The sequence below is a fragment of the Falco biarmicus genome, chromosome 3 (assembly GCF_023638135.1).
Source record: "Falco biarmicus isolate bFalBia1 chromosome 3, bFalBia1.pri, whole genome shotgun sequence".
NCBI lineage: Eukaryota > Metazoa > Chordata > Aves > Falconiformes > Falconidae > Falco > Falco biarmicus.
In genome coordinates, this window is record NC_079290.1 from 56,128,011 (window position 1) to 56,151,986 (window position 23,976).

General features: G+C 40.2%; 1 protein-coding gene across 1 annotated transcript in view; it reads right to left on the minus strand.

Annotated features, from left to right (window-relative positions):
• Window positions 1–23,976, minus strand: part of LAMA3 (laminin subunit alpha 3) — a 122,918-nt gene that overhangs the window by 85,997 nt on the left and 12,945 nt on the right. Inside the window, exons 3-11 of the mRNA XM_056332756.1 lie at window positions 20,459–20,576; window positions 19,810–19,928; window positions 18,113–18,283; window positions 14,952–15,049; window positions 13,375–13,490; window positions 8,849–8,967; window positions 4,176–4,266; window positions 3,008–3,139; window positions 1,190–1,252 (exon numbers count right to left, since the gene is read on the minus strand). Of these exons, the coding sequence (XP_056188731.1) occupies window positions 1,190–1,252; window positions 3,008–3,139; window positions 4,176–4,266; window positions 8,849–8,967; window positions 13,375–13,490; window positions 14,952–15,049; window positions 18,113–18,283; window positions 19,810–19,928; window positions 20,459–20,576 (1,027 nt within the window). The remainder of the gene's footprint in view (window positions 1–1,189; window positions 1,253–3,007; window positions 3,140–4,175; window positions 4,267–8,848; window positions 8,968–13,374; window positions 13,491–14,951; window positions 15,050–18,112; window positions 18,284–19,809; window positions 19,929–20,458; window positions 20,577–23,976) is intronic.

Consider the following 23,976-nt stretch of genomic DNA (forward strand, 5'->3'; position numbering starts at 1 on the left):
AACTATTTGTATGACCCTCACATGGAAATCTTATTTAAAAAATTAATAATCTGTAATTGTGCTTAGCCTGCCAGCACAGATTTACAATTTCCACAGACACAGATGCTTCCACTTAGAGGCAGCTGCCTTTCTTATGCCTTCAGACTCAGATGATACTTGTTGCAAATGTAAAAAGCTCAAATTCTGTTTTCTCCTGTTTATATTTACTCATTTTTCTTTGGAGTTTTCTTTCTTCTTCCTTTTAAAAATATGTGAAAGAAGGGGATGTGCGACACAGCATACCCAGAGGCCTACCAGGGCAATTATTTTGGATGCCATACGAAGGAGATAAGTGGTACAGGAGACTGAGTCTTTGTGGGCTGTGATGGCAACTGCAGACACTTTCAAGAAAACAACTGAGACTTGTAATACATGGATTTGTACTGTCTGCTTAGATATCAGTGTCTGCTACATTCACAGAAGAAAACACTTTTTCATTTCCCAACATAAACTCCAGTTCTAGTAAAGCTAGTAGAAATAAAGGGGAAGAATGTTGATTTTAGGATATGAAGAAGATTTTGAGGCTTTTTAATTCTGAAGTGTGTTACAAGAATGTATGTGATTAAGTGCTAGCTGTGATGATGTCTCTGTACTGCAGTATAATAACATATACTAAAAAATATAAGCCCACTGAGGGAATCGTATGGATTTCAGGCAGCTTTGCAGTGGGCTAAATAAGAAATGTGTAGCTCTCTTAGAAATCAAAGTCCTTCACTGCCAAGGGCAACGTACAATTTGCCAGGTGCAAGAGGACAGTCCAGAGGCAGAGGCTAGTTAGCCTTAAGAAAGAGATTTACACCACAAAGCAGCAGTTGTTGTGTCAGAAAGCTGTACATGTCAGAAAGTCTTGATGGATCTGTTCATAAGAGCACCAAACAAGACGGTCAGCCTTTGCAGATGTTTGCCAGAGGCTGGGAAAAATTATTTTGATCCATAATTCTTTCTGGAACTGGCCCACTAAACTGTTTAATATGAACATGACACTATGATGAACTTCTGGCAAGAACAAAGGCTCTCTGAAAGATAAATACCAACAGTGGCAAAATTACTACATAAATCTCCATGAAAGAGCAGGCACCACTGAAACAACGAAAAATAGCAACATGGGATAAAACAGTGATATGGGGAAAAAAAACCACCAAGAACTTGCCTATTATGTCACCAGCCATAGCATCTCTTGGATTTGGAGAAGTAAAAGGATATACAGGAGTATCTTTAAAACAAAAGAAACAATGAGGTGTATTTGAAGCAGACACATTCATTTCAATGACAAACAACGAAGTCACCTCCTGTCAATATAAAGAGAATGATATTCACATGACTCTAGTAACCAACTTTAGCTTAGTTTTCTTTCAGTTACGAACAACACTTTATTTTTAATCTCCAATTCAGGTACAGACATCTCAAAAGAACAGTATGAAAGACCAGACACCATTTGGAAATGCTACCAGGTTGCTTTCTGGCTCCCCACCCTTTTGTGCAGAAAGTTTTCTTACGTTAGACAGTATTATGAGACCTATCTAGGGAGCTCCATATTTATTGCACATTTTCTGCTTCCAGCTGAAGGTCCGTCTCCTGCTATGTGGCATTATCACTCACTACCTGAACTGCCAGAATTCATGACATGTTGGGTGCTTTTTATTTGAGAATCCTCCATATTAGGAATGGGAAAGACATCCTAACAAACATTCCTCCACCAAGATGGGATCCAAAGTTGATGAGCTACAAACATCAGTGGCACCTAGATCAGGATCTACCTGAGCTGAACTTAATAAAAAATGTTAGACTACAAACAAGAGGATACATGAGATATGATAATCTAGAATGCACTGTACAGAGAGGATTTATTCTATCACACCCATTGAATTCAAACAACATTCAACTTTTTACACTGTTTTTTCCCCCTTTGTTTTGCATTGATTTCCCTCTTCTTCCATTTGCATCATAGTACCTCTCTTTTAGTCAGACCTCAGTTCTTGCTCCAGAACAATACCTTGTTTCTCAACTGTCAGAAACTCTCTTCTCCTGAAGGCACAAAACATTCCACTGGTGCATTTTTAGAATTTGTTCATGGAGTCACAAGCTTTTATGCAGCCAACACAATCCTGGTATTACATTTTCTTCTCAGTTATTTTATATATAATTTGTTTATGGGGAAACCATTTAAATTTCTGAATTCCCAACACTTAAATTTAATCTCCTTGTTTTAAAGTAAGAATCTGATTTTCAATTAGTCAATAGCATTAGATAGCATCTATTACCATTTTCAATAAATGGAACCACTCAGCAGTTCTACATCACATCGTTTTTTCTAATACGTTTGTTTCCTTTGGATTTACAAACACCTTTCCTTCAACCACTTTTAAAAAAATCTGAAACAAACTGGAATCCTTCCTTCAATCACATATCTACACCTATCTGCAGTCCAGTAGAAGTAAGAGAGCACAGCTGAGAGCCTTATGCTCTGCCAGGAGAGCCCTTCCAACATTAAACAGGCACTATTTTAGAATTATTTATTTTAGGATCCTCTGAAAGCCCACAAGCTTTGTTTATCAGGGATGCAAGTTCCAAATCCACCCAAATTAAGGAGAACACATAACCATTTTCTCCCCTCTCTCTCACTACGGTCATGTTCCACTTCCTAGTCCAAGTGCTCTTTATACCTAAAGGCCCTGAGACACGTTTAAACAATTTGTCTAGGGCTATAGGACTAGAGTTCATGACTTACTGAGAGAGAGGCTGTAGCCATGATGAAGATGTCTAAAATGAACTCAGAATTGTAAGAATGCAGCATGATCTATTTGATTTTCAAGTAACTGTTGTTTTGTAGAATAAATCAGACTCTTCAGTATCATGACAACTGGTTTATCAGCAAATGTAAACGTATGAAGCTGAAATGCCAGAAACTGTTAATTCTTTAATGGAAATTTAAAACACAGGAAAGAGGCATTTTTATTTGAATACTTACGCACACAAAATGGATAACCATAGAATCCAGCAGCACAGCGTTCACAGCTTTCTCCCTGGAAATTCTGCTTACAGAAGCAGCGGCCAGACCCTTCCTCACAGCCCTCTGCACGCTCCGAGTTACAACTGCAGGCTAAGTAAGGATCAGCAATTAGGCACTCCTTTGAAAAGAATTAATTTGCCTTTTACAGCAGTGCACCATGGAATTATAATAGTAGATTTGCAGATGTGAATGCCTCATTATTTGGAGAATTAACATTTGCACGCTGTTACATATTTTCCAAGTACTTTATATCACCAGTCTTTGTGATACCCCTTGGAAGTAAGACCCATGTTATTTTCTTAGACTGTTTAGGTTTTTTTAATTCAGAAAGCTGCATGTTATTACTCCACAGCACTGCAGCCACTACCTTTTCTGTGGCATCCACTCATTTCACTTCATGGTCTAGGCTAAGCACCACGCTCCATCCACCTTTCCTTATATACCATGTCCAACATTCTAGCAGCACGTCACAGCTGTTGACTTCTTGTTCATTTCAATACCCAAACACAACAAACCATAGCTTCCTCCTACCTGTCACAAGGATCCTTCAGCCTGTTTGTAATTCAACCCTTATCTCTCACCTATACTCAGGTCTTCTTTTTCAAATGTTACATTAGTAATTATCCTCTTGCATCATTTATTAGTTGTTAGGTTCAGCACTGCATAAAACAGTAGTGATCCTTGTGACCATTTGAGCTATAGAATAAATTTTTCAAGTGACCAAGAGCCAAAGGATACCTCACATCTACATCAAAGAGCAAAGAGAAGCAAGGTCATGAGGGTAGGAAATGAGAGTAGCTTCCTAGAGGTCAGGCCTCCTCGCTGTGGTGTGTGTAGCAGCACCCCAGGCTTACATGATCCTATCTCCTCAGAAGACTTTTGTGGCTTACTTCCTCTTATTGTCCTGCTGCTAGTCTGAAGCTTTAGGCTCATATGACACATAAGTTAATACAAATACATTTAAAAGGGTCTAAAGGAACACAAAAAATCATTTGCAGTTGCTCTGCAACATCTTTTGGTCACTCTACCATTTTTCCTCCCCAAAGGATGCGTCCCATGCCTTGATTACAGCCAACCCCTCCCCACGCCACCACCATGAGAAGATACTTAACAGAGAAGGACTCACATATACAGCCATCAGGAGCTCCTGCTGAAACACCGTAAGGACGATAGTAACCCTTTGCACACTTCTCACAGTTAATACCAGCTGTGTTATGCTGTGTAATATAAAACAAAAGGAGAATATGAGATATAAGGGGAAATTTGGAAGAATTAAGAAACAATAACATCCTTTACCCTGTTTCTATATACAACTGAGAAAGGATCAGCACAGGAGAAAAATGGAATATGGGTGCAATAAAGACCGCGCTCATCATTTGGTGTTCTTTATCCACCTGTCCTCTACAGATTTCTGTAGCATGGTGTTCTCACATAAAGCAGCTGAATTTTATCTTTAAACCATTATAAAAAAGAGCTATTAAAAAAAAATATAGGGGAAAAAAATCTCTTTTCCCTGTCACATCTCTCTTTTTATGGTATTTTCTTATCATAACGCATATATCATTCAGGGAACTGCATCATAAATTAGCCCTCATACTATATATTACTTTTTTGAATATTCTATGCCTAAGATCAGCAACATCAAAATAAACCAAAACCTGATCAGTCAGGTCAGCACAAAGCAGATCTTCCATTAGAAAAGTATATGTCTCTAAACATGTGTTTCAGGCACACAGAAAACATATCGTAATTTGAACTACAGCAAAACCATGTAACACCCCTCTGAACACAGTCCTGAGTGTGTTTCAACTCCTGCAGCAAAGCTCTCCCCTGCGGTGGGGCAGCAGCAGCATGCAGCTCCGATGGTATGCACTGGTTGAGTAAATCATGGTCACAAGGCATCCTGGAGAGCTCATAGTCTCGTGAGTAGGGAACTGGAGGGGGAAGCTTTGCCCTGGAGCAAGCAAAGCAGCTCCCACCCACTGTTTAGTTCCTCCTTAGGAAATGTTGCAATTCAGGGCTGAGCAGGGACCCAGCACTTGGGGCTGGTGGGGCAGTTCATGAGCAGGGCACCCAGGATGCTGCTGGGGCTGGCTGCTGCTCATGGTTGGGGTTCTCAGTTTGCACAGCAGTTTTGGGTTCCGTCTCCAGCTCTGCCAGGAGCCTCCTCTAGCACCTTCAGATCTGAGCTGCTAGGGAAGGCTGACACGAGATCAGGGAAGATGATGCTCGCATCACACAGCAGACAACAACAGTGGTTGCTGCAGCACTTAGCATGGCAGGAGCACAGAGGGGACCACCATCTCTGCTCAAGACTGTGTAGGGCTACTTGGAGATTGTGCAGCAACGGTCTCAACACATTGCAGGGCACGTTCTTTGGAGACTACCAGTGCTAACTCCCACAGCACGTCAGAGGCCCCACCCCAGACAGAGCTCCCAGAGGTGGATGCCGCTCTCCCAGTGTGGGCTGTAGAGTGCCTGGGCCTCTCCCTGGAGCTTAGGGCAGGGGATGAACTTGTGCAGAGCTTGAGGGCGGGGATCAGAGAACAGACCAGCACAGCTGATACTGCAATAGGTGTCTGTTACAGACTGCTTGAACAAGGCGGCAAATGAAGCCTTCTTTTGGGAACTAGGGAAAGCTTCGGTACTCGTGGATGACTAACAACCTCAGTATCTGCCAGAAGGGCAATGCAGCTGGGTGCAAGCAATCCAGAAGTTATTTCAAAAGTATCAAAGACAATTTCTGGATATAGAGGTTCATGAACCAGTTAGGGGAGATGTTCCATCCAAATTGAGACCCACTAACAAGGAAGAACATGTGACAGTTGAGGGCAGTCTCAGCTGCAATGACCCCAAGACTGTGGATTTCAAGATCCTGAGACAAGTAAGCAAGACCAACAGCAGAAATACAGTCCTGGGTCTTCAGAAAAGTAGATTTTGGCTTGTTCAGGTATCTGCTTACCTAAAACTGGCCTAGAGAGGAAAAAAGAACAGGAGAGCTAGTTGATTCTCATGGACAGCCTCCTTAGGACAACAACAGTTCTTTCCAATGTGCAGAAAATCATGCAAGTATGGTAGAAGGCCAGCACAGATAAATACAGAGCTCCTGATTGATCTCAAACTCAAAAAAGAAGTACATGGAAGGTGGAAGCAGGCACAGGCTACTTGGTGGCAATACAAAGTCTGCCCATACATGCAGGAGTGGAGTTAGGAAAGCCAAAGCTTAGCTGGAGTTAAAACTAGCAAGGGAGGTGAAGTGCAAAAAGAAAGGTTTCCAGGAGTACAGCAGCAGCAAAAGAAAAGCTAGGCCCATTGCTCGGTGGAGAAGGAGATCCAGTGAACAAGTGATCTTAGAACACATAAAGGAGAGGACGGTGATTGGACGTATTCAACATAAATTTACCTAGGGCAAAGTATGCCAATCAACTTCATTGATCTCTGTGATAAGATGACCTGGTGCTGTGGACAAGGGGTGGGCAGAGCCACCAAGATGGTGAGGGACCAAAGCACATGACATCCAAGAAGAGGCTGAGACAGCTGGGTCTCTTCAGCATTAAGAAGAGAAGGGAGAACTTACTGCTACCTACAGCTATCTGATCAGAGGATACAGAAGGGATGAAGCCAGACTCTTCTCAGAGGTACACAGCAATAGGATGAGAGGCAACAGGCACAGATTGGAACATGAAAAACTCCAATTAGGTATTAGGGAAAAAAATTTATCATGAGGGCAGTCAAACACTGGAACAAGTTGCCATGAGTGACTGTGGCATCTCCATCCTTGGAGATGTTCAAGGCTTGACTGAACAAGTCCCTGAGCAACCTGATCTAATTAGACCTGCTCTGAGTAGGGGGTCTGACTGTGATTTTCAGACCTCCCTTCTTACCAGATGCTAAAAAAATTGAATGTATCTTTGTATGCAACATTTCAATTCTATCTCTTCTTCATTTAAGCATCCATTCCCAACACTTTTTTCCCTGACACAGGCAGAAAAAGTAAATTAAAATCCATGTGCTTTATCCGGGGTGGGGAGCTATAATTAGATTCATGGTAAACTTATTTAATCAGCGTAACTTCCACAAAATTAGGTTACAAACAATTAGTATCAGTCATCTAACCGAGACTCACAGATTTAGATTAATTTTGCTCTTTTCTATCCTGGAAGCAATATAAGAGAAATGTTCTTACATGAACAAAGAGCTGACAGGAAAGACCAACATGATAAGTCTTACCAGACTGCATGAATAAAGTTCTGCACAGAAAAGTCAATTAGAAGACAAAGAACATTTCTCCTTCTCATGCTAATAAAAATAACTCTACTGTCTTCTGACTGCCTTTTGGACAATATCTGATTATATTGTGGCTATAAAATGGAAAACATACCCTATAAATTTTACTGGATATTTCCTTTCTTTTGTTGCTTAAATGCAGCTGTATTTTTAAATACACAACATGGCAATACATAAATCATGATGCATAGGTTTCATAGGAACATAGGCTTGGTGATAATTTTCCCCTTGAATTACATTCTGGTCAGTTGTTTGTCATACTTCAGATGACTTGACAACAAAAGGAAGACAAATTTCCAAATAAGTCTGGGTGTATTTAACCCTGAGATCACTAAGCCAATGAATAATTCAGATGGTAAAGGACCTCAGGAGGTCAGGTAGTTCAATCCCACTCAAAGCAGAGGTAAGTCCAAGATTAGACGAAGTTGATCAGAGCCTTGTATGATCTTTCCTGATAGTAATTAGCCAGAGCAGAACAAAAGTTACTCAGGATAACAGACATTCTTTCTCCTTCCGAGAATATGTTATCCGTTAATGACAGATACAGTATAAAGTCTCTGATTCCAAATTTACATTTGTTGATTCAATCCAACCATGCCTCTAAGATAGTTATGGGGCTGGAGCACATGACATGTAAGGAGAAACTGAGGGAATGGCTTTGGTTGGCTTGGAGAAGAGATGTTCAAGGAGATGTCTAATTAGAAGTGTCTAATGGTAGTTTTTCTCTACCTAAGAGGATGTCACACAGAAGACAGAGCCAACTCTTCTCACAGATGCACAGCAAAAGGACAAAAGCTAACTGTCACAAGTTGCAACTGGAGAAATTCCTACTGAACAGTAACAAAAATCTCTTTACCATGAGAGCAATTAAGTGCTGTAAAAGATTACCCAGAGTCTGTGTAATCTGTATCCTTGGAAGTTTTCAGAACTCCACCAGATGTTTCTCAATGCAACCTGATAGAACTTTGCATGTGGCCTTGGTTTGAGGGGAGCACTAGTCTAGATGACTTCCAGAGGTCCCTTCTATGACTCTGTGCTTCTTCAATATCTATAAGCTTCCTTCTTGGTATAGCCTATAGCCTCCTTTATTTCTGCTGATGAGGGACAGCCCTCTGTCTTTTGCTGCAGTAAAGAACCAGCTGGCCTGAGCTGGAATTTTATTTGGTTAATTTTTTTTCCTTTGGTTAAGTAGGGAAATGGCAGGCTTTGTAATAACAGGAAGGGGAACTTTTGTAGTTGATTTAACTGTTGCATTGTGTGGCTTTATTTGAATCACTCAGGACTAAGCACAAATACAATTTATATGTGTAATTTATATAGTAATAAGCAATGTTGTATAATGTAAATTATTTTCAGACACCTGTTTCCCTGCTTTGAGCATCAGTGACACCACCAGAGAAATTGAGCTATTGAGACTGGTCAGCCTCTAAACTGCTGGTGTAGACACAGTCCCACTTCAATAGCCCTTCTTCAAATGTAATTTATTTAAACTGACCAAAACGACCTTTTTACCTGGCAGTTAATGCAGACTCCTCCACCTTCATAATACCCATGGATGTTTAAGCTTTCTCGACGCTGATCAACATCAGCATCATAGTAGCAATCAGTGGCATGTCCATGGCAATTGCAGGCTGAAAAAGTAATATCCCAAGTCAGCTTTCTTTATTATGCTAGAATTTTAGTAATGTAGCAGAGGTGAAAAAGAAACTTAGATTTTTTTAATGTATACATATACTCAGGTATGTTGGAGTATGCTCAAACGCACATATTTACCTGTCAATAACTGGATTTCCATACCAGAAACATGGTAAGATCACGTAGACATGAAGAAAACGTGTTGCTAGGCTTGTCAGAGGAGGAAACAGTTGTACCATCTCAAAACTACATATTTATGCATAAATGCAGAACAAGGAAGCTCCAGAAGAATGGTCTCAGCAGTTTTTTAGAATTACTAAAAACATGTTCAAATGCTTATTCTGTTTTTCCATGCCTCAAAATACATCTTGGCTCAAGCATGTGCACTAAATCTTTATTTAAAATAAACAATTATAGATAAGATATACACATTTGAATAAAAAGACCTACATCAAAGAACTCATACTCAGCTTAGATACAGATATACCAGCAAACTTGGCTATACATTTACCCAGCTGCTGTCTTCTGAACGGAGAAGTTTTAAGCACGAGTTCATCCTACTTCTTGGGAATTGTGAATTCAAAAAGTATGGTATGAGTAACAATAATACCACCACCAATAATAATATACTATTATTACCTAGAAAAGGATAGAATTAGGTGACTGAGATAACTCATTTCCCCAGTATATGGTTGTTTAAAGTCTCAGCTGTGATACATTTTACTTTAGGTAGTTTGTGGTTAGCTCCTTTCCTTTACTTTTGCCTTCTGTTAAGCCAAATAAAAGTAACAGCTGAACTCACAGTGGCTCTGAATCCATCTCTACACACGTTCTGCTACACTTTTAACTCCTTCGAACAGCTGTTAACATTGCAGTGCTCAGAAGAGATTGAGAAGTATCTATGAGGCTTTGCTTGCAGGCACATCAGCCTCACAGATGCCTCAGCTTAGGAAATTCATCTCTCAAAAACATCTAAGATACATCCACTGATATATCCACTTGTGGCCTTATACAGGCACCAGCTGGCTTCATCAACCTCCTTACATCAAGGTGGGAGACCTAAATCCCCAAAACCCTTTGCTGTTTTACCTTTGGCAAAAAAGGTCTAGCAATATAAATCCTAGAGCCAGCCCAATAATGCTTTGCTTGCAGAAGAGGATGGATCTGAAAAATAGCTCCACACTTTTTTAGTTCCTGCAAATACAGTTTGAGTAAAGGGTGATGGAGGTGTATATCTCATCTTAGTTAAAACTAATCTCCTTCCATTGGTCATGCAAAGCTCTGCCTGTCTTCACTGAAATCTTCCAGAACTATAACATAATTCTGAGTAGAAGTCAACCATAACAGCAAGCAAACAGAATAAATCAAACGACAGGGCCATGGGTTTGCCATAAAGTTACCTTATTGTCCTTTTTTATCTGATCCATCTTTCCTCGCTGGAAAGGAACAACGGGAAAAATTTTTTAAAGAATGCAGGAAGCAAAAAAGGCTTCCCCAAGCATCTGGGTGCTAAGTGAGCTTTTAATGATAGATATTCCAGCACTCCAGGGAAACCTTCCCACGAAATTCCTGAAGTTTTGACTTTATAAAGATATGACTTCATGTTTAGGGAAATCCTGAAATCCTCCCTTCATCTTGACCATGGGATAAGATACTCTGGAAGTATCAGGAACCCTTATCAACGGGTTCCTGAAAGCACTTCAAAACAGAAGCTAAGGGTCCTGACCCTTTCTTTACAACAAGGGAAGTGTATGGGAGATAATCCTTCCAAACTCTCTTCCAAGTATGGGGCATAACTGGGAGCACAACTCAGGGACAACTGATTCTCCATGCCTTGCTACACAATCATTCAGGCAAGAGAAGGGAAATTGGATCATTTGCTGTGTCTCCTCTATGTCTTTGTGTCTCAACAGCTTTGGGCAAGGAAACCTTTTCCTAGACACTACCAACAACACAGCTGGGGTGCTGGCCTGATATCAGGTTCCCTTACGGTCTGCTGACAGGAACCAGACAGGTTGAGACTAGGTTCCCTGACCAGGTTTGATAGCCTGTGAAGATCTTTTGTTCTTTTTATGCATATAACTCTCCAAGAAAATAAAACATTGCACATATAAGATGCTGGTTCAAGATACCAAGTCAGAAAAGGAAAGAAGAGAACATTAATAAAAAAAGAAAAGAAAAAGAAAGTATTTATGATGTAAATAAAAGCTCCTCTCCTCTAGGGCCAAAGCATCTGTAAGCTACAGCTTGCAAGTATGTCTTCTAACAGCCGTGGGAAATTATTTGCTCTGATTACAGTAATAGCATTTTCTCTCACAGGGAAACAGAACCCCCTTCTACCTCATCAAGCATCTTCTCACCACCCTGGGCCATCTGCTGACGCATACAGTACTGGGAAACTCAAAGCAAAAGGTTGGGTTTATCCCTACAAGCTTCCACCAATCTCTTTCAATCAGTTTCTCTCAAGGAACCTCAGTTAAAGCTTCCAGGAAGCTTAACGAGGTTGCTTTAATTCCTTCACTACCTGCTGCCAGGAAAAGAGGTCTGCACCTGGCAAACGCTCTCAACAAATCACCTCAAACTGCTAGGAGCAATCCATACTAAAAAGGGTATTTCTTCAGAGGTAGTTAGAAGCGAAGTTGTTTTGGCTCAGAATCTTGTAGATGATCTTCTAAAACCATGACATTATTTATGCTCTTTGTCTATCTCTTTCCTGGCAGAAAATGCTTTCCTTTCAAAGAGGGGAATTTAAATGAGGTTTCAAATATTGTCCAAAATTTGTGTCCCAACATGCTTATCTTCTATCAAACATTTTAATCAGCTTCCTCCCCCACCCCCAATACTCACTCTTAGTACTGCAGTTTTGGTTAAACAAGCCACCTCTTTATTCCTCAAACTGATTATATAGGTGCATCACTCTGGCTTTCAAATAAGGTTTCCCTGTTAACGGTTTGTACCCACTGGCTATGCTGCTCTCAGGAAAGGCAGACAAGGAAAATAAATAAGGCCAGACAAAGAAAGCTGCAGGCTGGCAACACATTTGCTCAGAACAGGATGTGTACAGAGATGGCAACAGATATCTGTACCACACTCTTGGTTTCTTGCTAGAAGGATGCAAAACATCCATGTGTGACAGTATGTACCCCTCCACCAAAAGAGGGTCCATGCCATTATTTTGTATAACAAAAAAATGAAACACAGGTGTGGTGGGTTGACCTTGGCTGGATGCCAGGTGCCCACCCAGCCACTCTATCACTCCCCTCCTCGGTGGAATAGGGGGTAAGAAAATAAGGGGGAAAAAGCACTCATGGGTCAAGATAAAGGCAGTTTGATGAAGCTATAGCAGAAATCACATTTGTGGAAGCAAAGGAAACAAAAGATGTTATTCTCTACTTCCCATCACCAGGCCATGTTTGGCTACTTCCCAGAAAGCAGGGCTTCAGTTCACGTAGTGATTGCTCCAGAAGACAAATGTTGTAAATAATGAACGTCCCCCCTTCCTCCTCCTTTTTCTTAGCTTTTCTATCTGAGCAGATGCCATATGATATGGAACATCCCGTTGGTCACTTTGGGATAGCTGTGCCGGTGACGTCCCCTCCTAAGATCTTGCCCACCCCCAGCCTAGTGGTGGGGGGAGATGGAGGAAGGCTGGACAGACAGCCTTGATGCTGTGCGAGCACTGCTCAGCACTAGTCAGAACACCGGTGTGTTATCACCGCCAGTCCAGCTACCCATACAAGCGCAGCACCGCGAGGGCTGCTGTGGGGCTCAGCCAGACCTAATACAACAGTGGAAGTGGGGGAAAGGTCAGTGGATTTCTCCAGCTTGACTACTCAGTCTGTGGGGCTAAAGCACTCCAAATTTCCAACTGCAAGCACAGGAAGGGGTGCAAGTGTGGAATTGCCAGGGCTTCCCATCAGGTATACCTTTGTGCCCATTTACACATGGTCAGCAGAATGGAGGGCAGCTCAAGTGCCTGTAAGCTGTGGCAGCCTTGAGCAATCTCTTTGCAATCTGAGCACCGAGAGGCTGGGTGATGGGAAAGCAAATTCTGAAGTTGTACAGGATGCCTATAGCCTCTGCTCTGCTGGGGGGATCCACAATCTGTCAGCAGACAGCTATGACTGGGGACAGATGTTGACTCAACGCAGTACAAGAAGGCTTCCTCATGTAATATTCTCACACAAATGACTATTTTCATTGTTTAGTATGAGAGAAGAACATAAATAATACTCACTGCATCATCTATTCCTCATTTCTGTATGGGAAGAATTTTCTCAGTACAGAAAAAAGGTGTTAAAACATGTAGTGTGCTAGTTACGTTCCATGGACACGTGTGCTATGGGTAACTCCCACCCTCTTGTCAATGTCCCTTTTAACCTAGCATCTTTTAGGCTACTCACGTTCACATATGTTTGTGCTCCCAGCTGTTGCAGGTTGCCACTGTTTCTGATTATATCCAGGGCAGCAGTGATCACAGGTTTCCCCACAAGTGTTATGCTGACATTTGCACTGAAACCTAAGGAAATGAAAGTCTCTTATTCTACTGAAGCTGGATTTAAAGGTTTTTTTCTTAATTTTATTACAGTCCAAGACATACACCTAGCGTGAAAAGGACAGGACCTAAGCTCACACGTAAAGAGGTCAAATAGTAATACTATAACATTTTGGAACTTTCCTAAAATTCTTCATGGTTGATTACTTTAATCATGTGATTGTGAGTTTATTAGCACAGATTACTTATAGAGAACATTTATAATTGGATTCAATAGACTGGATTATGAAACTTTATTCTAGAATATTAAATCAAGATGATAGATAACAGTTTAGGATGTATCCTAATTTAGTTTCATTCCAAGGCTCAAGCTTGTTGATGTACAGTAAATCAAAATATTTATCACCTTTATATGCATGCCTTCATAATTTTTTCATTTTGCTTTGTTTACAATAATTTTATTCGTGTTTTTAATAAACCAAGATCATAACTTTATCTTATTATTTTTAAAATAGTGCACACTATTCATCAAGAAAATGTAGTTCATTTTTTTTATTTAGCTGAATACCCTACTGAAGGGCAAGCTTTCATTATGGGCTATGTCTTACTATCATGCATAGTAACTGAATCCCAGGAAGAAAAAGACCTTGAGACTGGAGAGGCCTTTTCCAATGTTCCTCTCTTATTTGTATAGCCTAATAACCAAGGGGCAATAACTTTTTTTTTTTTTTTTAATATAACCATCCTATTCCTGTAGATTTCACACATTCTGTAATTTTCTCTAGCATAGACATCTGGAAAGGAACCACCCATCTCCCCACTTACTCTCATTAGACCACAACTGAAAATATTGCATTGTCCTGATAAAAGTTTGCTTCAATGCCACTGTGGATAAGAGCAACAGCTGGTTTAAAACCAGGCTTTTAAAATACATTTTAGACAGCCTAATTACTCACAGTCACTTCCTTATAGCAGATAAGCCAAGGACCCTGATCTAACTCCTTGTGAAATCAATATGGAAATCACAAACTTAACAGGGAAAAGGAACAGTTAGTTCAGGTTTGTTTTTATTTTTTCTAGTAATGATCAAAAGTCATTGGATCTTGGCTGAGCTCAGTTATAATGGTCAGTATCTCCAGGAAGTTCACTTTGTTCTTGAGATGGGCTTCTAATTCCTGCTGTGGGAAGGTGATATCAACCCATGTTTTCCAAAAAGACCCGAGTTTCTAAGAAATTATTCCATCTGCCAAACTCTTATTTCAATTAAAAATTAAAAAATCTAAGTAAAGACTTTATTATTATTATATTTCACATACAATATCTCTTGAAATGTTTTCTTGTCAATCATTAGCAGATTCTATGTTTTTTTAAACATAATGAAAAATCCCTGTAATACTATAAAATTTTATAATAAAAAAGGTCTTTTGAAAACATGCATGTATTGTTTTCCTCTTATTAAATTAATGTTACGTTCAGCTTACTTACTGGTATTGGTTTTCACCTCTCTTTGCATTACATACTTCAGCATGACCATGGCAAACACATCGACCACCAATACTGATGTCCTTTATACTGTAGTAATACTATGGAACAAGCAAAATAAGTATGTATAGGTCTTTACTTACTTGTATTATGTCAGAAATATCAACATCAGATTGTTAAATCTTGCTTATCAGAATTTTAAAGACATGACTTTACAAAGGGTCAAAGTCAGGCAGCCAATGGTCAAAACTCTGTTGATGCCTGTGTCTCAGTATGAGTACCAGCAAATCACAGCCAATACCCATGGGGTGCCTGATAGTAACAGGGTTGTGCAGCTCGCACCAAAGGCATATCGCTCTAGTTCTCAATTCCCCAGCAGCTACGCAGCTGCCAGTACCCAAGCCCAAAGCTTGTTCAAAGCCAGGTTGAGGATGGAGATGTAAAGTACAGTCAAAGCATCAATTTGTGAGACTGTGGTCTGGTCAACAAACAGGACATGTTGGTTTGGGCAGTGCAGTCTCCCCATTCAGTCAGACATGATCACTAACACTAGAAAAAGATGGAAATCACCAGCCTGGTCAAAATCACTCATGACTGAAGCTGGATTTGAAATTCTGACCCAAAACTGAACCACTCTGTATCTCATCCACATGCCTTGCAGGCACCCAGGCAACAGAAGATAAAATTTAATTGGTTCAACTCAATGAAAATATAATTACTGTATACATAGCAATAGTAACTTCTGCATATATTTTTGTAGTTCAGTTGTTTCCTCGTCTCACTTAGAGCACCAGGCAGAACAAAGGGATGGCTGTAAACTTTGATCTCTACGCAGCCCCAGAAAAATTAAAGAGGGATATTTAATGCCACTGGAGGATGAAGAGAAAAATGGTCAGAACATCCTGCAGATGTATGTCCTGTGCTCAATCCATTCACAATACATCCCTTCTAGGTGGTATGTAGGTGGTAGGACTCTCCCGATGGCAATCTTTCCCCTCTACTCAGCACTGGTGAGGCCACACCTGGAGTGCTGTGTTCAGTTCTGGGCTCTCCAGTACAAGAGAAACATGAACATACTGGGGAGAGTTCAACAAAGGCCCACAAAGATGATGAATGGACTGAAGCATCTCTCCTATGAGGAAAGGCTGAGAGAGCTGGGACTGTTCAGCCTGGAGAAAAGAAGGCTCAGGGGAGAACTTATCAATGTGTATAAACACTTGAAGGGAGGGTGTTGAGAGGGCGGAGCTGCACTCTTGTCAGTGGTGCCCAGTGACAGGACCAGAGACAACTGGCATCAACTGAAAGGCAGGAGGTTCCCTCTGAACATTAGGAAACACTTTTTCACTGGGAGGGTGGCTGAGCACTGACACAGATTGCCCAGGGAGGTTATGGAGTCGCCCTCCTCGGAGATACTCAAAAGCTGCCTGGACATTGTCTTGGCCGACTGGCTTTAGGTAGCCCTGCCTGAGCAGTGGGAGTTGGACCTAAGGACCTCCAGAGGTCCCTTCCAACCTCAACAGCCATTCTGTGATTAATTTCAGTTGCATATACACTCTCTCCTTTTACGTAGGTGGAGCTGGCCGGCACAGACAAGGTGCTTCCCCAAGGCAGAGAGTTTTTCCAACTAGCTCTCTTTGCTCTAGGCAGGTGAAGAACAGTAGGTGGGATATACAGACGAGGAAATGTTTTTTGCCTTCTCTATTCAGATATACACGTTCATTTCCAACTGTGCATATCATTTTCATACTGTAAGTAAAACTTAAAAGTAAAAGCTTCCAGTGTTGTCGGCACAGCTAGAAATTATCACTGTGACTCTTGCCAACATATTTAACAGTAGTTTTAGGTGTAAGAGTCTTCACAACCTGGTCTATGGTTTCATAGAGCTTTGCAGAGCCATGCTTAGTACCAACAGCAGCTGTACTGTCACTGCTCAGTAATAAGTCAAAACAGCAATTAGCAATAGGCCAAAACAATTAATAGGCCAAAACAATTAACAGGCCAAACTGCCACAGTGTAGACATAAAATATACTTGATATGATTTAGTGTGTTGTGAACTTAAACCATTAACAGGAGAAGCCAGGCAGTTACTTGGACAGTAGAACAGAACTGGTCTGGTTTTCATCTGTTTCTGTAGGAAGTTTAACACAAAGATTTTCCTTAAGAATATTAACTATTTCCTAGACTTTGAAGGTCTCCACAATAAAAACTTGCGCTATCTTTTAACAGTTTAATAAAACACTGGACATTTCATTCATTTAGCCTACATCCCATGGCTATGATAACATCAGAAGATTCTTACATTAAATCTGTGCTGCTTGCCAAGAAAACTAAATACTGCTTTTACATCTGCCTGTGAGCAACATCTTAAAATTTACATAAGACAATAAAGGTACTTAATAGGAGTGCTATCAAGTAACTGGAATAATTTTATGTTTTTCAATGCTGAAACCCTCATAAACATTTGTATGGTGCCTCACCCCAGGGTTTCCTCCAATTGTTACTGAATCTTCATTTTAACTGAAAAGGTTAAAAATAACAATACAATATGAAGTCTGCAATCTCTCTAAGTATATGAATTTCTATGCAGTGTTCCCTTGAGGGAGCTGTATTTCCTTACATTCCCCCACTGAATGGGAGTGGGACTTTGGCTTCTAAGGTCCTGAATAGCCCAAAATCCACTGAAACCACCTAGGCATCTCAAACAATTTGTGGTAAGACAGTAACTTTTAAGTATGCCCTTTGATTTCTGTTCCTTCAGAAATTCAGGTGCTGTTTCCTGAAAATCTTTCTTTGAGTAAATAAGGGAAAGTAGTGTCAAATAAAGCTGAGGATATTCAGTTCCTCAGTTCTGTGTAAGATAGTTTAGAAGATTTCCGCTTTGGCTCCTTATAGCTCCCTATGAGGCACCCAACTTCCTTCCGTATTTGAAAACAGGGAAAGAAGACTGTCTATTACAAAATTATTAATCTTTACTTGCCTTCTACGCTGACCCAATTAAGTTCTTGTCTCAAACAAACCTGGAGAAAATATGCAAATTTAAAGGTGGGTCACTAAGTTTCAATTGTTAGTACGTTGCAAAGGGAAAACATCTAGATCACTTTTTTTGGTCTCTTAACACGCTGAGTAAGATTGTTGAGTATATCTCAGCAAAAACAGTACTTACTCTACGGGTTACAGTGGGGTCTCGTTGAGCTTTTGATATCAAGTGTCCAAGAAGCGTATTAGTTCTGAGAAAATGAAGGCGGATATTTGTTGCTTTTGTGAATTCTCGAAGACTAGGGGAGTAAGTGAAGTTTTTTGCTCCTGGGCGACCATTTACCAAAGATACTACAATCTAACAAAGAAGTAAGCACATTTTTGTTAAAATATTTCAACTGCAAGTGTCAGTAGCAACACAGAGCAAAACTAATAAGAGAAACCAAAAACTTGCTACTGTTTCTAAGCATGTTTGCAGTAACAACTACACATTTCATACTGAAGCCAGGACATCAGGAAAAATAGTGTTGTTAGTCTTGGACCCTCCTGAATTCTCATTACTCATATGGCACATTGGGAAACAAAAGTGCTTCTATCTGTTTTGAAAACAGTAGGTATAACACACAAAATGTACATTTTTTAATATTAAAAAAATAACAGGAATAGTTGCAAGTAGTTATATTAACAGTTGATAGTGTCAATGGGAGCTTTGCCTGAGTAAAAACATCAGGTCTTGGCTCTTTCCCAAAGCACATTTATTTTTGGGTTAAGGCACAAACATTCCTGGAAAATATTATTGTTACCACGTCCAGTGCCTGGGAGCATATTAATGGAAGAAAGTACACAGTGTTGCTTTAGAAAATCCCCTCACATGAAAGCAGGTTTATCTGGCTTTCAAAACAGGGGCTCCAGTAATTTTTTTTAATTTTTTTTAAAGAAACAGATGCCAGTAGCTTAGCATTCATGAATCTCTATTAACAATCCAGTGTGTGTATACAGGACTGAGTATGAGAATTTCATTTATTTATAACTGACCAGATAATTGATTTCTATTTTCAAATGGCTGCTATAATCCAAAGCACATAAGGGAATGGTGACAGCTCTGATAGCAGCAGAATTCCTTTAGGAACATAATAGGTGATGGCACCAGCAGTGTTCTTTCATGGGAATTATTCTTTACAATATTTTATTAGTAAAATTTTACAGATATGTTAATAAACCAAACTCTACTTTAATAACGAAACTACAGCTCCAGATCCATATGCTCAAAACTCTGGATAACTCTTGAGGAGTTCAGATCTCAATTCTAACCACATCAGGTGTAAAAGGAGAATGTCAGCAGAACCACCAGCACAGCCAGGAGTTTAACATTCATACAGATAACACAAGCCACGCTTCTGCCTAGCAAGTAATAATGGCTAAAATCAAAGAACATTTTCAAAACACATGTATTATACTACAAACATGTAGCATTTTATATATTCTTTTCTTAAATAGCTACTTATTCTTGAGTGGTTTCTACAGCCTTTAATCCCATGAGCAATTCTGATGCAGTAAGCTCTGCTATATACATTGGAAGTGTTCAGAAAATGCGGTCAACAGCTTCAAATGCATATGGTTGAAGTGAGGTACCTAAATTATGATAAAAATCAACACAGTTGGCTCTGAGCAGCCCTCACCCCCAAAGGGTAAAAGTTAGGAGGAGCCTCACCCTCCAAAAATCTCACAAGCAACTTAAGTGCTTGGTTATGGACTTACTAATGTAGGTTCAAGCAGTCATAGCTGAAAAATTACTTCCAGTTCTAGGTTTTTATTGAAACAGCAAATTTCTGAAACCAATGCTGCTTGCTTCCAGCATTACACATTACTTCTAAAAGCACTTACCTCTCCATTTTCAAGAGGCAGAATGCGAGAATACTCTGTGGTGCAAAGGACATCGCTATCCCTCCTCACCGGAAGATTAGCTTCCTTTCCAAAGCGTTCCAAGCAATCTGCTTTGGAGTCTAGTCAAGTAAGAACAAAATCATTTTTATATGCGAAAATAAACATTACTGTTCAAATTTAAACTAACAAAGAAGTATCCCCTGTGCTTCCAGGTAAATTCTCCCCTGTGACTGACAAGACATGGCACAATATTTATCATACCATCACAAAAAAAAGCTATGGACGTACCCCAAGGTTTTGCATTTATATTTCACTTTGATTTCTGCAAGGAACTTAGGGGTTCCATGGGATGAAGGACACTGTAGTTCTGACATACCCAAAACCCAAGACAAACAAATCAAAAATTTCCAACAGACTCAAAAATATTTATATATTGAATTATACTTTCAAAATATCTTACTCATTTTTAGTTACACTCTTGCAACTAATTTATTGTGGATAGCTAAGACAAGAGAAATGTATTCAACATTCACTGTCTTCACTGCAGTTGAAATCTTCAGTGAGCCCCACAGTCTGATTTTGCTGCTACTAGGTGAAAGGTTAAAGAAACCTGTCCACCAAAGAGAAGTGACACAAAATTGATACTCACGAGCAAAATATTGCCAGGGAGTGTAAGTTCTTCCAAAATCCACTGATCTTTCTAAGATCCAGAGATCTGGACGAGGAGAATTTGCAAACTTGATAAGAATATAGGCAACATGGAAGAGCTGGTAAAAGAAATACATAGATCTTATCAGGAACTTTTTGAACTCTAGGAAAGTACTGCAATACCAAAACTAATGCCAATAAACACCTTTTCTTTGGTGTAAAGTGAGAAGATTATCCTCTGCAGTTTCATTCCCATTAAAATAATAGGCCAGATTCTCAGCTGGCTATCTTACCTGGCAACGTGCTCCAACATATTAAGGGAGCTGCAAGAGGGATGTGTTAAATGCCATCTCTTACATTTCAGGACAGCTCTGTTTTGCACATGACTAATTGCTTGGGTGGGTTACAGGTATTAACTTTGAAAAGTCAGCATCTCAACACATCATTGAACTAAGATACTTTTGCAGCATCCTCATACATTTGTGTTGCATTCCAATCACATAATTGTTCTTGTAGTCAAGGAAAATCACAGTGATGTAAGAGAAAACGCACACACCATTTACACTGGGAATCCTCTGGTTGCATTTGACAGTATTCTATAGCCATCTGTTCCCTCACTTTAAGAATATTTCTAGATAATTTTGCCACTTAACAGACTTCTCAAGTGGCAGATGCAAGCCACACCAGAGTTTTGTGGATATCAAATAACACAGGAAAGATGCTTATGACTGTAGCTCATTCATCGTCTGAAACAGCTCAAAGAGCTTCATCAGCTCAAGGTTCCCAAGGCCAAGAGTCCCATCTGGCTTCTTTAGGTGCTCATTATGTGTCACAGCAATAGACCACAGAGACAGAAAGCTCCCAAACACTACAGCAAAAAAAGGATTTGACAAGAAAGGAAATCTTACTGTAAGCCTCTTGGGATAGCCCATAGTCATAAAAATCAGATAGTAAAATTACCTCCACACAAAAGACTGAACACAGATTGATTCTAAGGGTCATTTAGAGTTTAAACAACCACAACATGGATATAAACTGGCAATAAAAGTGATCCAATACTGAAGTACAGTCAATATTCAAGTGAACCTGCACTAGAATTTCCCACTCAACAACTTCAACCCAGAATCATCTGCTTGCAAGATATTCTCACTTTGATGGGGATGGCAGTGAGTTACAGTCCCCGCTCTGTCAAGTAACTGCTGCCAGAGCCCTCACATCAAATACACCCACGTAGTTTATCTTTGCCCAAACATCACAAATGCTGTAACACTGAAGCTAATACTTTGCACAGGTTATTAGACTCCAAACCACAAGTGCATACAAGCTCCCAACCACAAACTGGGAACTGCAACTGTTGCCATGACTGGCCCATTCAGCTGCCAGCTGGGGCCACCAAGAGCCAGATTCAAATGGCGAACAACACAGTGGAGCAGATACCTAGAAATATTTGTCCCTAACCAGTACTGCACATGCCTATCCCATGGCTACATGCACATTGCAATCATACACCTACAAGCAGCCTCAATCTTCACACATCCATTTCAGATATCAAAAATATTCACATAAGAAAGTAAACCCTTCTCACAGAGAAACTGGAGGAGTTCAGGCACTTCATGGAGCATGCTCTCATGATAATACCTCACATCCCAGAAGAAAAAAAATGAAGCTTTTTCATCGGGCATTCATTTAGTGCAGTATGTACAACTACCCAGGGCAACTGCTTGTTCTATACACACCAAGTCATCGCTGCAGCAAGTGTCGTTGTACCTTAAAACATATTTCAGAAACTGTTGATTTGCTGAATGTTGGTTACCTAGGTCAGCGGAGAAAAAATCGGGGAAAAAAACTCCTTTCATGTTAGTGTTGGAATTTATCCTGCTCGCTTAACACAGCACAACAACCACCAACTTCACCTCCTGTGATACTAAATTAGGTATCTAAATAGCCAGACAGTATCTACATGTGGAAACTGACTAACTAGACAACAGTATCAAGCAAAGTAGTGGCAGCCATTCTGTTGACAGAACCATGACAGAACCCACAACTATGCACAATGACTGCACAGGTGGAGTAATGCCTTTAAATTACTAACGGAAAGTCTTTACACTGATTGTCAGAAATAGGTGAATATTTTGGGGACTGGGGCAAGAGTTGCCCTTACTGAGTTTCTGATACTCTTTGCCTAAGTAACTCCCGCTACTTGACTGGCAAGTTTCAGAGTAGGGATATTGGCCATACAGGTGTTCCATGTCATCCGGTATGGCCATTCAGTGCAAAGACTGGTATCCTCCCAGGAAAGCACAACAGTTCTGAAATTCCTAAAAAAATAGTGCTTCATGTCCTTGCTTTTGGCCAGCTGAATCTCTCAAGGGGTATTGTCCTGTTCAGGTTTGCACTGGGCAGGCAATAGCCTGTGTTTTAGGGCCTTTGGGAGTCCCATCCTTACTTGCATGTTAACAAGCGTGGATAACACTGTGTGTTGGCTGATACAGAGTTAATCAAGCCAAACTGTTTAGAAAGCTCAAGAGAAAACAAAAGAAGCATATAGAAAAGGCCTTGCCTTCTCCAGGGCACCACTGCTTGTAGTCACGTTGTGGAATCATTACAATGACTTATATCTACTCCCCAAAAAAGCAGATGACATCTGCTTCAGCTTGTCATACAGTTATTATGTTCTTTTACTCAGATGCTACTCAAAGTGCTGACACAGCCAGTCTCGTCTCATCTATCGCAACAGGTGATACCTTCTCATAAGCGTGAGCAAAATAGTAGCAGTGAATTCCATTTCCACAGTGCTGAAGAAATATGAGACAAGCTCACTTACACACCAGTGTCACCCTGGACTATAACCTTTCATAAGCATCTAAAGAAAAAAGTGGCCAAAATGAGAGCACACCATAGTAACACAGCTGAATCAGCATGTGGCACCCATCAAACACCTGTATGCCACGTCGGCTATGCAGCTGTGGAATTTGTTTAAGTCTATGACTACTCAATGCACGTGAAGCTGAAGTACTGTCCAATATGTGTATTATATCAGGAACTCTGCAAGTCTGCCAACGCTTAAAGAACTGTCTCCCCAGCACTACACATTGCATGCTTCCACTCAAACCACAAAATGGAAGAAAAAAATGCATGGCAACTTTGAACTACTGCTGCATATGAAAAGCTTCAATTCACATGCAGCTCTCCTTACATCTCATAGTTTGAAATACTTCTCAGGTTTGTACAGTCACATTCAGAAAGGGGAAAGGGATAGGTCTTGATAAAAATAAATTAGTGTTAGTTAATAACAATACCTCACCAAAACTTAGTCACTAATCCTATCATCTATTCATCTGTTCTGTTTCTGGCTTCATTTGGGTGCCAATGATTTATTTGGTTTTGACCTGGATCAAGGATGCTGAATACCACCTGAAAATCCAGATTTCCACTATGACTGAATACTGACCAGGCTAATGAACCATCTGTCTCCAGATCTGATGAGGGAACAACAGAAGAAAAATAATCCTTGGCTTC